The sequence below is a fragment of the Orbicella faveolata genome, unplaced genomic scaffold (assembly GCF_042242905.1).
Source record: "Orbicella faveolata isolate gen_17 unplaced genomic scaffold, um_ofav_v1 contig_12, whole genome shotgun sequence".
NCBI lineage: Eukaryota > Metazoa > Cnidaria > Anthozoa > Scleractinia > Merulinidae > Orbicella > Orbicella faveolata.
This window is the reverse complement of record NW_028301539.1, coordinates 1,416,020-1,434,100: the sequence shown is the minus strand read 5'-3', so window position 1 is coordinate 1,434,100 and position 18,081 is coordinate 1,416,020. Positions and strand designations below refer to the sequence as shown.

At 39.6% G+C, this 18,081-nt stretch overlaps 2 protein-coding genes across 3 annotated transcripts; both read left to right on the top strand.

Moving 5' to 3' along the window:
* The first annotated feature begins 274 nt into the window (after positions 1-274).
* On the top strand, positions 275-5,109 carry LOC110067509 (uncharacterized). 2 transcript variants are annotated; one of them, XM_020774849.2, is made up of 4 exons: positions 275-467; positions 1,933-2,370; positions 2,764-3,198; positions 3,658-5,109. In XM_020774849.2, exons 1-4 carry the CDS (start codon positions 395-397, stop codon positions 3,768-3,770), a joined length of 1,059 nt encoding a protein of 352 aa, XP_020630508.2. In that variant the 5' UTR covers positions 275-394; the 3' UTR covers positions 3,771-5,109. The 2 variants fall into 2 exon arrangements, with proteins under 2 accessions (XP_020630508.2, XP_020630507.2); XM_020774848.2 differs by having other exon boundaries at positions 278-467; positions 3,655-5,109.
* Positions 5,110-9,630: 4,521 nt separating this feature from the next.
* Positions 9,631-16,825, top strand: LOC110067508 (uncharacterized). The gene is made up of 6 exons (XM_020774847.2): positions 9,631-9,775; positions 13,096-13,425; positions 14,035-14,289; positions 14,367-14,531; positions 15,239-15,498; positions 16,224-16,825. The coding sequence occupies exons 1-5, from the start codon at positions 9,691-9,693 to the stop codon at positions 15,487-15,489; spliced, it is 1,086 nt and encodes a 361-aa protein (XP_020630506.2). The 5' UTR covers positions 9,631-9,690; the 3' UTR covers positions 15,490-15,498; positions 16,224-16,825.
* The last annotated feature ends 1,256 nt before the right edge of the window (positions 16,826-18,081 follow it).

Below are 18,081 nucleotides of genomic sequence, written 5' to 3'. Positions count from 1 at the left end.
GTGTTTCTTTATTCTCCTGTAACAGCCATTAAAAATATGGCCTATCAGAGTATCGTTAACACATTTTTACATAACGCGTCCCAAAGTGCATGAAATTCATAAAATTGTCTCTGAGGATTCAGAAACGAACTGTTCTCCTTTTTCAACTTTTCACGTCAAAATCTACCAGCTAAATGCTTTCTGATTTTCTTCAGTATATAATAAACCATAATATCATTATTTATTCCATGGAAGGTTTTTAATGTAACAATAATATGTTTCCAGCTCATTAAGCAGAAACGTCACCAGTTGAGCCTAAAAGCTTCTTAAAATTTTCGTGACCTGACATCTTCAAGCGCGAGTTAGACGAGCGAATCCATTATCCCTAAATACGACTTTTTGTCGCTTCTTAAAAATGTTCAAATTTGTGCTATTGCTCGTCTGCCTGGCAGTGACTGAGGGTAGAAATATCCAACGGTTTATTCGAGGTAAGTGGGAAATATTTGTAGTTTTATCACTTGGAAGTCAAAATAATTTTGACGCGACATTATTAACATGCTCTGAACGGGTCAGTTTAGAAATAAGAATTCCAACAAAACTCATGATCAACCGCAACTGTGAGCCGAACGAACAGAACATCACATAAGGACTGGCAGATAGAATCAGCCGAATAAGAACGTCTTCGAAAACAAATTATGACAAGAGTTGTAGGCAGATTGCTAAAGTCAAGACAATGTCAAAAGATCATTAAATCATCATGGGTTTTCGAACTTGCCAAACTGGGCGTGAACGAAATAAGCGGTCACACCAATCAAGAGTTGCTCTAATCATATCGAACAACAAGAACGGACTGTGGACATGACTCGCCCTGCAAAAATATATTTTGAAACTGTCTCGCAGTTAAATCAGTGATTTATAACCTCGTTTAATTTAAAGACTGTTTTTCGGAAAAGACGAAAGATAAAGGCGATTTAGATGAAAGCACCGACTCTTTTGTTCTGCTTCCTAAAATTCACAACAGAACACAAAAAAATCTAAATTTGTTTTCACTTTTTTTATTTTCCATACTAAGTAAGAAAGACCACACAATGGAAATTCCTCGCATTTTCCGCTCTCAATTTTACATAGTATTTGGTCATGCGTGTCGAATTTCATACGAACACCTGTTGAAGGCTTTGAAAAAGCTTGGTTAGTTGTTTGAAGACAGAGGAGAAAGCGTTTTGTTCTGGTAAAACACAAAGAGAAAATGACATGTTGATATCAAAGCGAGTCTTATAATCCCAAAGGAACCTTTGTTAAATTCTTCTATGAGACCTTTCCTTGCCGCGGAGGTGGGAGACTGGGCATTGTCAATTTATTATAAAAAAAATACAACTTGACGAGGAATATGATACATAGGGAGAAAGGACTGGGGAGGAGTCTGTAACGAAAGTTTCGCAACAGCCTTTTTAACTTCTCATTTGTATTACTTGATCCAGCATGTATGCGAAGAAATTTCGGGCTATTTTGTAGTATCAACCCGAAATTGTCTAGCATCTAGGCTGGATTACATTGTAATACAAATGAGAAAACTGAACGGTGAAAAGAACTATTACTAGAGAGGTTAAGCATGACGTTAACGGCAGACGGCAAACGGTGATGATAACTTCTGACTTTGAGTTCTTTTCTTTTAATCCGTAAATAAAGCACACAAAAATAGAATAACTCCTCCTACTATTCGCTGCAAACACAAATAATTTCACTCTACTGTACACACAGCTGAAGAGAGACGGCGAAAGTTACATTTTTGCCGTTTGCCGTAAACGTCATGCTTAACCTCTCTACTAGCCAAGATAAAGAATCTCAAAAGCCTTAGGAGTGTTCAGTCAAAGTGGGGAAGATGACAGAACCTATTCATTATACGAAGTTACTTACTGATCCGATTAAAAATATATTTCTTTGAACTTACCAAAGATGAAAGCAGTAACTCCACGGCTAGTGATATCGATCTAAAGAACGCCACAGCGAACGCCGAGGATGCTCCGGAAGTCTCCGAGCTACAGGCGGACCTGGTCGCTCCGGCTTCGGGACCCAAACCACTGGAGGCGAAATACACAATACGAGTAAAGCCAAAGCTAAAGGATGGCGTCCCGCAGATCCAAGAAATCCGTATCATGCCTCCAAAAAGCAACTCCACGAACGGTTTCGTCAAACCACTGATGGTACTGAAGCAAAACGTTACTAAACCTTTGATCGAGAATATTGAGATCGATATTCCGGAGAAAGGAGTGAAGTTTGCCTCAAAGCCAAGCGTGGAAGTCATTGAGGGTCAACGTAAAGAGATGATGAAAGTCACTAAGGGGCAGGTGGTAGTGGAGAATGCGGCACAGAAGTCTGAAACGAATTCTGAAGGTATGTTGGTTTAACTGATACGATTTTATCGCGCTTATCACTCTCTCCAAATCATCAAGGTTCCACGATTCCAGAGAATATTGACTTTTAAAAGGTTTAACAACAAAAATTTGGTGGCTCGTCTGCATCGTCTTAAAGTAGATATCTACGAATCGAAGTTACCATTTCTCTGACTGGCAATATAGCATTCTCAAATAAGATTTAAACCTTAAGTCTTTATTGTAAGAAAACAGGCAGAACATGAGATTACAATAAAAACTGCGTGAACAAGCAATGATCTGGAAAACATTCCGCCACATAAAACATCTACTTAGCGACAAATGTGCTGCTCGCCTCATGTTTACTAACGTAACATGCTTGAACGTAAATAACCATATTAATTTTCTTTCACAGATAAACAAGCCAAGCCTCAAGACCAAGCTGTCTCTCAGAACACAACTGCTTCATCGTCTTCCCAGAATACAACAGAGCCATCTACTTCCAAAAATGCAACAGATTCAGCGTCTTCTCAGAAACCACCAGAGAAGTCAGCCTCCCAGGATGCACCAGAGAAAAATATAACTTCCTCAACTCAAACACAGGCGGCTAATCAGACACAATCACCAGCTACTTCCCAAACACAAACAGCAGCTGCTCCCCAGACACAAGCACACGCCGCTCCCGAGACACAAACAGCAACAGCAACAGCTCCAGAGACACAAACACAAGCTGCTCCTCAGAATACAGTCAGTAATTATTACCAGTCCACTTACCAGACCCAGCCCTCTGCTCCGGCCGCTCCGATCGCCCCAGTTTACTCGCCGCCAGCTCCAGCAGCCTATAGCAGTGGTAAGAGAAAACAAATTTAAATTTCATTGGATTTAATGTTTTATATCTAAAATTTAATTTAATGTTTTATATCTGTTTTATATATTTTTGTAGTCTTTTGGCTGATGCTTTTTCGTTTTGTATTCTCCATTGTTCAGTAAGTCGAATTAAACTTCATTAAACACGATAAACTCTTGAAAAGAGGAATTAGAATTAAAAGTCGTTAAATAAATGTACTAGATGCCTATTCTTAGACGAAACGTAACAGCACCTTTAGGAAAGAGAGTAATTATACATCTTGTTTACACGAACACTGTTATTTGCTGGTAGCATTTTAGAATAGTTTCGATGGCTTCTATAAACCCGCCTTGAGACCAAACTGTCAATGATACCCCTATTATGCCTTATAGTATCAGTGAATACTGCTGCTTCATTGTTTTAACTCGTTTTATGAACTTGTATTCTTCTTGATTTTAGCAGTGCCTCAAACTTGCACCAATGATGTCCGCTGCCAAGTTTACCCTGATGACCGCTGTAGAGAGCAATGGTTGATGACTAACTGCAGGCTCAAGTGCAGACTTTGTTCGAAGTAAACACGAAAATAACCTGGAAAATATTTCAGTATAAAAGGCACCATTACATTTTAAACAATTTGTCTGTTCCAGACTCTCAGATCTTAGGGAAAGAGGCCAGACTAACTGCACCTGCTCCCTTGTTTTCTTGCATTTTTATCCCCAGCATGGAAGCATTTAATTTTCTTTGACTAAGAAAATCAAGTGACTCGAAAGATGGCTAGTGTTCCTTATAATCTGAAACGCCTGGAATGGACTGAATTGGGCTGTTATATATAGAGAGAACCTCCAAGTGTAACGTTCAACTATTTGCAGTATATCTATTTTTAGCTGGCCAAGAGTCAAAGTATGCTTCGATGAAGCCCTTTTATCTTGCCATTCGATTGAAAGCTTTTAAATGGAACGTCCCTGTGGGAGGTTTCAGTACGTCGCTATAGAGTGGATGTAAAAGTTGTTTTTCGGCGTTTTAATTTAATTTAGCTAAGTGTAAAAGAAACACAGAACGTTGCAGGGCCACGGTTACAATTGCTTGTGTAGCGTCTTAATGTTTTGCTACCTAAATTGCTTGTTATGTTTGTGAAAGTTTGTAAAGCACTTTGTATTTTTATTTTTTGTTTTCGCTCCTATACTTGCTACTGAGCATTCTCGTGAAATTCCCTCTATTTACTCTCCAAGCATTTTTCCTACCCGTATTTTTTTTGTTTGAGTCTAATCGACGGTGATGGTTAGAAATTATTTCCCTACAGGTTTTAAAACATTCTTATACCCCGTTCACACCAACATCTCAAACATGCTTAAAAGTGGTTTAATAAACAAGGTTAGAGATTAGTTGCTCATACTGTACACGCCCCACAACTTAACAAGGTAAAAACTTGTTTGATTAAAAAATATTGGCAAAGTGATTTGAAATTTATCTTCTCAAAATGACTGCAAAGTGTAATCGGCAAATCGGAAAAACCTGACCATGATTTAGTTAAGCTAGATTAGTTCGTGTGAATGGGGTATAAGTTTACTTTTTTGTGTGCCAACTTCCTTTTTACTACCTTTAGCGCATTTTATCCTGTCTAGCTATTTGTCCTAAAATAAGCTTTTTCCCAATTCGGTACCAGGAAAATAGTACCCATCGGTCAAGTGTGTTTAAAATCTGATTGCACAGGAGATTTAGGGCCCCCAATATGGAATATTAGACTTACACCAACAATAAACGCGCATAATTTAATAACTATACAGTATTTCATATTCTATACTCAGTATATCTCGCATTCCTTGTGATCATTCATGACAGATTGCCGAATTTATTTTCAATTGCCCAAAAATAGAAGTTAAGCCAAAGAAATAAAGCAATAAATAAATAAGGTCACTCTGATGCATTATTTTAATGACAAAATAAAATCATCGAGGGCAACACTGGGGTAGATGGTAAAAATCCCGTTTCACGCACGAATTTTAGCTAAATTCACGCGTGACGTAGACATTCACGCATTATTTTGGCCCTTTCGTTACTCTTCAGTCGTCACGCACTAACTTTTACCCTCATCACGCGTCCCGCATATCTCATAAATGTTGGAAGAAGCTAAAAGATTACGAAGTATGGTGTAATTAATGGCAAAGATGTCACAGTTACATCCGGACAGTCCTACTAACTACCAAATTTGAAAAATGTACGCAAACCTTTTTCCAATACGCTGTTCGCAGATAACCTTTGCTACTTCGTCTTATGTTAATCCACAGATATAATATTTTCATTCGCTTTCAAGAGCTAAATACCGGCACGGGGAAAACCCAAACTGTATATAGTTGTATCGGACTTTTTTACCTGTGTTTTTGTGTCATCTTAAGGCGTTTTAGAAAGGATTTCACCAACGCCAAGGCTGTTAATTCCTTCAAAGACCGTTTCTTCCAACGCGTTGGACTCAATATCCTGTTTCATTTATTAACCATTCAACTTTCTCATTGATATTTAAATCGTTTGTTAATAATTGGGAAACATGTGAAAGAGGAGACCTAATTCTGTTCTCTGGAGTCCAGAAGACTAAGCTGTGGCGATCCCGAGGAAAGGGGTGCTATGCAAAGTTTTATACGGGGGAGCTCCGCCCCGAAGACCAATCCCTTACCCTTGTATACCATTTTGACAGAAAAGGTACCCGTTTCGTCCTTTAGTATTGAAAAAGATCCCCCTTTCACGTACTCTCATAACTGGCCCTTATTACGAATAAATCGTCAACAAAGGAAGTCATCTTGTCATTTCATGTAATGTCTAATAAATGAATTGATACAGCCATAAGGTGAGTCTGTTCGAAATATTTTCAGTAATAAAATGCCCTTTAAAATAACTAGATGACAGATTTCCCTACCCTTTCATGTACCTAAACATGTGAAATCTCTACCTTTTTATACACTTGAAGCCTGAAAAAGTTAACCCTTGCAGGCGTAGGTTCCCCGTATAGGCCATCATACGGAGTGCCCCCATCCCCCACACCGCACTGGCGATCCTGTTCAAAAATCGCTTGAAAAAAAATATAAAAATACCCCTTTATGTTCTAAAACACCTCGAGATGACCGCCAGTATTCGGGTAAACCAGTAAGTCTGAGCATCATTAATATTCGGCCGGCTATAGACCGTATGGAAGCCTTTGTACGTGTCATGAACCATTGAAGGGCGTTTACTGAAACTGTTATTGTACTAATAAGACCCGTTTAAGGAACCCCCATTGAGGTAATTTCAATAAAGTTTGTAACAAGTGTGATCACTGTAGTAATGTTTGCGTAGAACCACTAACTCCATAACACTGGTAGCTTAAGTAGTAGACAGTGTAAATTTTAGTAGCCATTACTTGAACTAAGGTTAAAATAAGGTCTCAAACTTATGGGGTTAATTAACCGTCAACCAACAAACGGTCTTGTTGAGGTAAATTCAATAAAGCCGGTTTCTAACAAGTACAAGCACCGTAGTCATGTTTGCATAGAGCCAGTAACTCGATAATAGTAGACAGTTTAAATTTTAATAAGAGCCATTAGTTGATCACTTAGTAGCTAAGGTTAAAAGAGTGTCTTAATGGGGTTAATCGTCAACCGTCAAATGGTCTGATAAGAAAAAAAACCCGAACATTTAGCTGTCAACCGCGTTAAAAAGCTATAATTGTTAATAGATAACCTTCTAAGGTAGCCCCCCATTAAGACCATCTTAAAAGTTCTAGTTGAATTAAAATTTAAAACCAAAGCTTTCTAGACTCCTCCAGGTCCTTTTCAATGGAGTTAGGACTAGACTCGACTTCGCGAACGGATCCTTTTCAAACAGTCAGGTTCGCAGCCAGAAATGACTGAGGCAATGCCCGTGAAAAAATTATGATTGAGGCAATGTCCACGGTTAAATTATCTTCCGAAATATTAAGGGTGTTTATTATGACTATATATAAACAGCAAAAAACGAAAACTCTGAGACGCATATAACCGCTAAAAAAACGAGACTGCGAGACCCGCAAAATTAGACGAAAATTTTGCGAGGCCCATGAATGGTTTTTGATGGACCATTCACCACCCTTGTTCTGGAATTCAGGAGCCTAAGGACTTCTCATTGAGGTAAATTCAATAAAGTTTCTAACAAGTACGAACACTATAGTCATGTTTGCGTAGAACCCGCCGACTATTTCGATAAGACTAGTAAGTTAAGTAAAAAATTTTAGTATTCATTACTTGAATTAAGGTTCAAAGGAGGTCTCGGTCTTATGGGGTTAATTAACCGTCAACCATCAAACGGTCTTATTGAGGTAAATTCAGTAAAGCCGGTTATAACAAGTGCGAGCACCGTAGTCATGTTTGCATAGAGCCACTAACTCGATAAGACTAGTAGCTTAAGTGGTAGTAGACAATGTAAATTTTAATAAGAGCCATTAGTTGATCACTTAGTAGCTAAGGTTAAAAGAGTGTCTTAATGGGGTTAATCGTCAACCGTCAAACGGTCTTAATGAAAAGAAAAAAAATTACCGAACATTTAACCGTCAACCGTGTTAAGAAGCTATATTTGTTAACAGTTAACCTTCGCAGGTAACCCCACATTAAGACCATCTTAAAAGTTTTAGTTGAATTAAAATTTAAAACCAAAGCTTTCTAGACTCCTCCAGGTCCTTTTCAATGGAGTTAGGACATAGAATCGACTTCGAGAACGGATCCTTATCAAACAGGTTCGCAGCCAGAAATGACTGAGGCAATGTCCATGAAAAAATTATGATTGAGGCAATGTCCACGGCAAAATTATCTTCCTAGATATGAAGGGTGCTTATGATGACTATAAACAATAAAAACGAAAAAAAAAAAGAAAAAAAAATGACTGAGGCAAGTGCCTAGGTTTGCTTATTACTTGTTTAAGATAGTTCAAGATACAACTGAGGCTCTGAGTTTCTGGGCGTTGAAATTAAACGCTGTTCAGCCATATTCTTCTGCTGTAGGTTTAGCCTGGTGCAGAGGTTCGATTTAATAGCAACCAGAAAAGCGGCGAGGGAAAAATACTGAACCGTCCTATTTTTTATTTCGCCTTTTTTTGCGCTGCTGCCAACAAAGCTAACTCCTGACACAGGCTAAGGTAGATTCCACATTCCAAATAAAATTAAACAAAGTCGAACTACGCCGATCTTCGTAACTCCTGAACAGAGTAGTTTCGGGACAAATCAGACAACCATTCTCTTTTGCATGGATGCACGGGCCTTGATTCGTTATGACTGCGAGCTCATGCGTAAAATAAAATATTAGGATGTAAAGGAAATAAGGCAAACCAAATTTCTTTATGATTGTGAGGTTTAAATTAACTATGGCTTTGTCAACTTACAGACGCTAATTTCAACATAGGGGCATGAGTAAAGCACAGCAACTGCAACAGCGAAGAAAAACTGCGTTGAGGACGTCGCTGAAAGGAAAAGGTTTTTTTGAAAGAGCAGCGCTATAGTTTTGCACGTGCGTTATATATCTTGGTACACTTCGTTTCCGTTTCCTGCAGACAACAACGTGCATAATATCAAGTTCTGCTTATTTAGCCGACAACGCATAACACGATGCCGCTAAGTATATATCTCTATTTTTACCGACACTTTTGAATGGTACTAGAAAATGTCAAATTCTAAAGTATTTACGGAAATAGGCAGTACATCTCATCGACGCTTCCCTGTATCACCATTGTGTTTTATCTCATTAGTGGTCAAAGTATAAGAAGAACATCTTTGAAACTAACAGAGTCCTCTTCGAAGATCGAGCAAACGTGAAGTCTTCAGTCTTCTCAGAGTGGATATATGTTCAAAGTGCGAGTGAAAGAGATGAAATGCTATGACTCGAGCTTGGCAGGGTTCCTTGTTTGAGATGCACAAGTAAGACTTCAAAAACCTTGGTAGAAATGATTACGCATGTGATAAATTTGAAGGTGACGAAACAGTAGTCAAGTTTTGCAAGAATTATTGGTGACCCATGAAATTCTTCACGAGCTAAAATGTTTAATGATTACACCTGCGCCCGAAGAAGTCTTAACCTTTAAATGGTACACTAATTAACGAGTAAACAAACTTGACGGAGTCAATCAAATTCTGTTCATTTTTGTACCGCACCCAAGTGTTTGGAACAGGTACTGGAAGTAGCCATTAAAACTATATGAGTGAACGTTTGTTATTAATAAAAATAATACGGAACACAGAACGAAAAAAGTTTATCCAGTTTTAAATAAATTCAGTAATGCCCTAAACACGATGATCTCAAAGAGCTTCTAGCACTTAACAGGTCTGGTAACCATGCAATGTAAAATTATAGTACAAGCATTTTAGCAACGGAATTATTCAGTGATGTCGTAGACAGGTTCGGGGTCATTCGGTCGCGCACCTGAAAAAGAATATTTTATCACCGAAATAAAAGTCGAAGCGAGTGGCGCTAGGTCACAGTAGTTTTCGGTTGTTCTTGCGGTAAAATGTCTCGTTTTTTTGTTTTGCTGATTTGTGTGATAGCAGTTGTAGTACAAGGAAGGCCGCGGCTACATCACAAGCACAAACAAGGTACGTATATATTTCAAAGAAACACATATTCACAATCGAGAAGTGTAAAATTCATTGACAAAATCGCACATGAGACTCACATAGAAGAGTTTTGTATATAGCTGTTTCTTAAAGCAACAATTGTTAATTACATTTTTTGTGTTGGTTTGTGTGAAAGCCTGAGGTTTAAAAAAAACTGTCATTGACTAAATACACGAGTACTTCCAATCTAGGATAAGATGAACGGGCAAGAGTTATTTAAAAGGCTTGAAAACAGCAGGACGTTCGGGGCGTCAAATTGAGAAAACTTCATTCCACACTAAAAAAATGTCTTCAATTATATAAAGAATGAAATTCCAATTGCTTATTGAATGGCTCTGGACTAAGTAGGGACGATTTTCCTCCGTGTCTTGACAGAGAGACTTGTTTATATTTCCATTGTTCAGACAAAGACAGTACATAATCAGTTGTGTCTTCAGTCAAAAGGCCGTAAATTTTAATAGAGCGTAACTTTTTTCCTGTCAAACACTAAGCAAATATGTCACAATGGTGGCAGTACAGAAAGAAGAGATAAACGAGGGCATTATTAGTTTCTGACATTATTAGTTCATTTTCATGGTCTTCAGCCGGAGAACATTGTTCATTGATTCATTTCAAGCAGGCGTCGCCACCTGTTGGCCTTCTTCCTTTGTTCTCACACATAAGAAGTACCGCTGCAATCTAAATATATTCTTGTCACGAGTTCAGTGGATCCACTTTATTAACTAATAGGTCGAGAGAAAAAGCCTTGTACTTGGCCTACCCTGGCTGCTCAAAGGGGTATTATCTGAATTATTAAGTACTTATTTAAATTATTACTAAAACGTAAACAGGAAAGAAACGCGAGAGAGAGCGGATGTAATCTTGGTTAACAGTTTAGACTTGGAATAGCACTCATAGATTTTCAACAACACAGCCAAGGGTTTGACATTCTTCTGAATTTGAATAGACTGAATTTGAATTGGAAAGACTTTGCTCGGAGTCAGTTGTGATTTGGAGTTTAATCAACCATTAAACTTTGACTGCATGATTCAGCTCGGTTCCTCACATGTATCTGTGGAGGCGCGTTGGCCTCATGGTTAGTGCGCTCGACTTCGGATCGAGCGGTCCGGGTTCGAGCCTTGCATCGCGCAGAATTCTATTGTCTTTCGCGACATATACTTGTAGTGCTAAGTTTTGCAATGCGCGGAATAATAATTACAAATATTAGCTGTCGGAATTCCGACTGCTCTCGTCAATGAATCGGCGGCTGTCAATCAAACGGTCTGATGTGTGAAGTAAATCCCAAGGTGTAATAAGCTAACAAAAGCGCTCTAATTTAAAGGCGGCCTGCGCTCTTCACAAAGACTTTTGTCAACAAAGTCGTGTGCAGCGACATTCTCACTTTTTTTGTTGACATGTCACACACGAAATGGTTTGAGCGCGGGAGCCAAAAGTTCTCCCACAAAAAATTCTTCTTCCAAAGCGTTGCCAAATGGAAAGAACGGTGCGTATAAAACTTTCTTCTACTTTATCGTTGTCCTCTTTTACTCGACCGGTCAAAGCAGTTCATCAGACGTAGTCTTTTACTCGATCGGTTCACGTAGTCTGTCGTTGATCGAGGACTTAAAAGAAAACACAGGTCTTTATCTATTCGAAAGATGAAGAGGAAAATAAATGACATTTCTGTTTGAAATCCACAGCCGAACAAAAAAAGCAAAGGCACGCAGCGCGTCTTACGCCTGAGTGAGCATTGTTCTCCACTGCATGTGTGAGATAATTATTCAAAATTGGAACCGTTTTAATTGATCAAAACATTTAAAAGGCCCAGGTTCGAGTATTTAGTTATTAGAATCCTCTTTGGAGTAACATGTCAAAGCGTACGAGACAGCAGCTCGGCTTTTACGCATCACTATTTGATGACGCTTATGATCGTCGCCTCAGTTATAAGTACCGACCCAAGCAAAAGCCCGTTGTTATGGGTATTTATGAAGTTAGGTGCATAGTCTCTCAACGAAATCAAGGGGGCAAGGCAGAGTATTTTATTCAGTGGAAGACTTATCCTTTAACTGAAAACACCTGGGAGCCGTCCGAACACTTCTTATGTTGATGAAATTACATGTAAAGTGATGTTAAAACGACGTTCCGAACACTCTGAGATCTTTTTTTCAACGAAAATCAAAAATGATCTCTTTGAGACCAGCTGAGGATGAAGTACTCTGCTTCGCTTCCTTTAACTCTTTTATCTCTCTGAGATCATTTTTGCCTGACATGTGCAAGAAAGCGGAGTTAACCGGGGGTTCAATGAGCCCTAAAAAGAGCTCCCGATCAACGCGCTGCATTTCTTGCACAGATGACAAGCTGAAAATTCGTTTATTGCAACTCGCGCAAAGCGTTACTTTAAATACGATGGTTAAGTGATACATTTTATCACCTCTCAATTTCAATGCCTTATAGCGTCGGCGTGTGTCCTATTGTTTGTGGAGGCGGAGCTTGGTATATATTAATATTCTGCCGGGAAATTCAAAAGAGTTTCGCTCTATTGTTCTTCTAGTCTCCGAGGCGAACGAAGGTTGAAAGATCGTTACGAGGGTTCGAAAGTTGGCAGAACGACCACTTCGAAACATTATTTTTCGTTAAAACTTGGCATAAAGCTTCCTTTAACAACATACATTCAAAGCCGTATGATAACCGTTAAGAAGGGCACTTTGAAGGAGTAAAATTCTTCCTCCAAATATTTCCTCATACAATATTTTCCCTCAAATGGAGCAAATTCAGGAAAAGAAAACGACTAAATCCACTTTTCGTAAGATTTCAAAAAATGTCTCCTTTATTCCATCAATGTCTCATCTACAAAAGCCCTATGATAACCACTACGAAACACAAGTATGAAGCACGTAAACTCTAAACAAGTATGCCTAGTCGGCCATTTTCTGGTCATTTTCTTTATTGTTTAACCATCGGCAGCCGAATTAATAATTAAATTTCGCGCGCACTCTACATTTAAGTCCCGGATATGTCGCGGCATTCTGCGCGATGTGGCTGGGGACTTACATTGTAGTGTGTTCTTGGGTAGGACATTTTACTCTGAGAGTACCTCTCTCTACCCAGGCCTAGGTGACAAACGGGTACCGGCGATTTTAATTGGGGGGGAGGACTGGCGATGGTCTAACATCCCATCCAGGAGGGCAGGAGGGGGGGGGGGGGAAGTAGAAATACTCGTAGTCGCTTCACGTTACGAAAACCAGAGATACAGTAAGCTCCAGCCTGATGGGCCACTTGGCTTGTGTGTAGACCTAACCCTCACATGCATTTTCCTACAGCTCATGTACAGAACCCAGGAAGTGAGGATCCGCGGGCACATCGGAGGCAGCCCGCAGATCACCATCCACTTTCCGATGCTCCAGCAGGCCCACAGGATTTGAGCATTTTCGACGTTAACGTGCATAAAATGGCAGACAAGAACAAGGTGTCTGGTCACATTGCTCCGCACAGTGTAGCTGTGTCCATGCAAGGTCCTGGTACGGTATCTCTGAGCACCACTGAGCAGGTGGTAGGACCAAGTGAAGCCAAACCAGACCATACCGTTAGCATGGTGAAGGACACTGGAGGCTGCAACGGTCCCGAATGCAGCATGGTCAATGTTAAATCAGGTAAACCAAAAAATACTTTTTCACACTTGGTGCCCAATGTGGACACACCGGCTTTTTTCTTAGTATTGATCACATGCACAAGAATTCGGGCACAGTGCCCGTGCCCGGGTACAAGATCTTGACTTTGTACCCAGGCACTAAATGGTATTTGGGTACTTGGAGTACCCAGTGTTTGAACACAACACTAATTTTGTGCCGGTGCCCAGGCGCCAGTGTTTGGGCACCAAGTATGAACACAGCCCTCGCTGTCTTTTCTTTTTGAACTTCGTGAGAGCCACACTGTACTTTCTACCTAACACTAAGAAGTTTAATTCATCAACCATTGCATCTCCATGCTCTGCTTAAAATGATCTCTTCTCCATTCTTGGTACTTGAAGGCAATTTTCCCTGACAACACCTTTATTTGTATCCAAGACTATGCTGCATCTAGTTGATAGTTTTACTTAGTCTCATCACATTTCAACTAGCAAAATTTACTGATATTGTGGGAAGACAATAAATCTCGATCACTATTGCAATTTATGCCGTAAGCATCACATTAACATTTACTGTATTTTTTGTTCCATGAGACTACTTAGACTAATTGAAAGCTTTTTGTCTTTCCTCAAGGTCACCAACTTCCCATGGCCCTTCCGCTAACAGGGCCATCAACACCCATACAGGAACCAAAAGAGGTAAAACTCCATGATCTGAAACCTCTAGCTCAAGCCTCAAAAGAACCAGCTAAACTTCACGGACATGCTGCCGCTGATCATGGAAAGATGGGCCATGTTGTTGTACATAATCAAGTGAACAAGAAGCAGGCTAACGAAATAATTAATGGTCTAGAGACCAATATACCTGTTGCGGCCCATAAACCAAAATGTGAGTAGAAATTTAAAGAATGTTTTTCAAAATTCGTGCCTTCAGCTGATATTTTGAACCATTTTTTTCTGTTCAAGACGAGCATCCGTCCTTGGAAGAGAATGTGAAAGTGCATGCAGCCGCTGAACGTTCTGATCACGGAGTAGTCAGCCATGCTCATAGTCACATGACCAAGGAACACGCTAACGACATGATAACAGGTGTACAGAACGGTGTACCTGTAGTAACCCATAAACCAAAAAGTGAGTGGCAATTAAAGAGATGTATTTGAAATTTAAATTCTTTCAGTTGCTATCTTGAATTATTCTATTTTTCTTTTTAATGTATTATTAACTAAAACTTATGACTGTTCCAACTTGCCAAATATAAAGAAAAACGGTGATAAATAATAACATGTGTTTAAAGCTGTGTTCAAATATTCGGTAAATAATGGTAAACCACAATGGAGCAAGTCTAACAAAGACCAATTTCCTGCGACGATATCAACAGCGCCTCAAGTGCCTTTCATCAATGACAACAGTATTCTGTGGATTTTACTGACTTAAAAAACTTATGCACGTTGCTTTGTGCATGATTAAAGATAATTAGAGAACTTAGAATACCAGCTCTTGATGAGTCATGCCTGCCCTACTAAAATACAGTTTCTCACTTGGTGCAGTCTCAAAGAAATCTATTGCACCGAAAACAATTTATTCCATCCAAAAGCGAGCTGGGTACAAGTAGAGTCAGAGTTGGGTAACGTTGTGTACACAGTGATGTTTTCATCAACATTTGGGACAAACGATTCTAAAGTACCCAGTGACATTTTGAAAAGAGGAGTTGGACAGGGTACAAATATAGTTTTGTTGAGATATTTCTATTTTAGTTTCAAGTAACCTCTATGGTTGACTCTGGAGGGTCAGGGAATGATGCTGTAATGATCTTTTCATCATGTTATCCTATTATACAGAGGATGTACAAGTTAACAATGGCCATAAGGTCTTCATAGGCAACCCAGGCAGTCCGCAGAAGGTGTTTGGACAAATGGACTCCAATAATGTGGGCGTTACATCGCAAGGACAAGGTACAGTGACTGTGACGTCACAATTTGACATTCCACAGCTTAGCCAAACTGTCGTTTTCGATCCCATGGAACCATGCTCCGGACCGTCATGTCCGCCAGGCACTGCAAAGGAAAAAAAGGGTGGAAAGCACCATTAATAAATTCCGGTAAGGAATTGAAGGTTTTAATTAGAAGTTTCCCAATTAATCAGTATGCATTTCCTTCAATGTTAGTTCCGAAAATTTGCTGATACATAGAGACAACACCATCTGCAACAGGCGAATCTTTGCTGACGTCATTGTTTACATTTTTGCTCATGATTAAAACTTACGACTTTGCGTACACAAATTGACTACCAATATAGCTTGTGAAACTTAGTAATTGGTGAAACTCTTGACTCTTTGAGTGTAATACTCGACGGGAAATTTGCTTCGAAAACTGTAAAATTTCTGGGTAGTAAAAGCGCCAATGATCTCATACATTCCTTGTTACAAAAAATACTCCATACATCGGGCTCAAATTCATTGGCACAGTTAATCATGCTGTACCCTTTCGCTATTGAGAGTTAATGTTTTTATGATTCCATCAGAAACTGCATCGCTTATCCTAATGAGGAAAATATTGTAAACAAAGATTCTCCTATAACGGGGTAGTATGATCTTGACAATTGCTGGTTGAGGGTATTTATCATGCTTCAAAAGAGGACATCCTCTTTTTTGCGTCATAGGTTCCGGGTGAGTCGTACCTAGACTTCCCCACACTACATAACTGAGAAAAGATGGAGGTACAACATTACGCCCGACTTAAATGCTTTCCTCCACTTGCATCACCAGGCGAACTTACGGCTATTATCTAATTGCTATTTTTTTTTTAATTTTCCTTCTTCACGCAGACAGAAGCCGGTTTTACAGTGGTTTGACCAAACAGGACATTCACCAAGAAAGAAAAAAAAGAAGAATTACTAAATTAAACCTGAGAGACACACTCAGTGAAGGATAAAATAAGAAGATATTTGAGTTCTGCCAATTTACTCACATTATTTTATTGCAAACATCATCGCTTAACCCTTAATGCAAAAAGCTCGGCCTGACGGGCGGTTTTTCTCGCGAGATGAAAGATTAATAGTGGAGAAAAAGCAAGTAATCCAGTCTTAAGTCATTTCCTGTCCTGTCCTCTCGTGAACGTCCCAGTCTTATCCTATCCCGTCCCGTTCCGACCCGACCCGTCCCGATCCGACCCGTCCTGTCCTGTCCCGTCCTCTCTTGCTCCTCCCTGTCTTGTTCTGTCCTGTCCCGCCCTGCCCTGTCCTGATCTGTTCTCTGCTCCATCTTCTCTCTACTTCACTACTTCGCCACCCATTTTCAAGCTTTCTTTGACCACTAGTTATCTTGCAATCGCGAAAGAAATGCCTCCAGTTATGTCGTTTATAAATGTAAGTCATGAAATTTTTTCACCCAAAGTGGGTTTTGCCTAATAAAGGTCTTAAACTTAAAACACCAACGTGTTCTATTTCTAAGGAAAAGAAAAGCTGTTATGTCGTTGTTTGAGATCCATCTCTGAAGTTTTGGTTTGGACTATTGTTCAAACTAATCCGCCACGAAAACGGAGCTTTTCAAAAACGCTTCTCAAATCGTAGGAATTTGGACACGCCAGCTTTTCGTTTCCGTGTGGACGTAAAACAATTTGAAAACGGGGCTTTTTGAAAACAATATAGTCACGATAATCATGGGACTTTCCTGATCGAGTTTTCCTCGACTGGCACAAATCTAAAGTGACTGGTGATTGGTGCGTTTCTAAATTCCTTCGGTGTATTGTGGATGGGGACTTCGGTATTCTGTCGATTCCGTATTTGACCACTGCCACTGCATATCAATTGCTGTCTATCTTTAACAACAGGCTCGTTTAGCATCTTCTCGTCTCTCCTCCATATCGGTATCAAGTCGCCTATCGTAGGGAGCGCTTGATTTGAGAAGTTCCCATAGCGGTGGTCTTTGATCCTGAATACTGAAATTTGTTCATATCATGCAGACTGTTAAATATCATGATCGATGTTTTCCTGATTGCTAAATACTAATATTGTTGAAAAAAGCAAACTAAATGATCAGCTTTTGACTTTATTCTTTCTTTGCGCCATGTAAAAGATTCGGACAAACCAGTTCAATATTTACACTGGCAGCTATAATTATTTGTTAACGGTCTGATAATCTATCATATCCCAACGACCGTCTTTCTATCCTCTGGAAAATACCAAAACTTTAAAGTTTTGCTACACTAGCTATAAAGCACAATAATGTCAGGAACATGCAAGAAAACTTAAAGAAAGGTAGTTTCTTGGTATTGTGGATGGAATGATCAGCAATTGACGTACAACGAGACTCAAAAAAATAAACAGTAACATCGCAACACCAACATTCAGCGTTAGCAACACGTCAAAGACCAAAGCATTTACTTTTAAGCTAGAGGGAGGTTGCGCGCTCGTTGTTCTGTCATGTCCTTGCCGAGGAAGATGAGGGGGTCTGGTGGCGCTATGCATGTAGCATTGAGGAGAATCCGTGTAACCCTACCGAGGTAGACAAAATTGTTTTTTTGGTAGTAAAAGTTATAATCAAGGAACAACTATTGAAAGCGGAGGACCAAACAACGCACAAAGGCATGTTTGTTTCCAGATCTTTCGTTTCCCAGCTGCTCGTAGCAGAGGTCGCTTGAGGTCGTGACTAAAAAAAAGTGCTTGCAAAACTCCCACTGTGGAA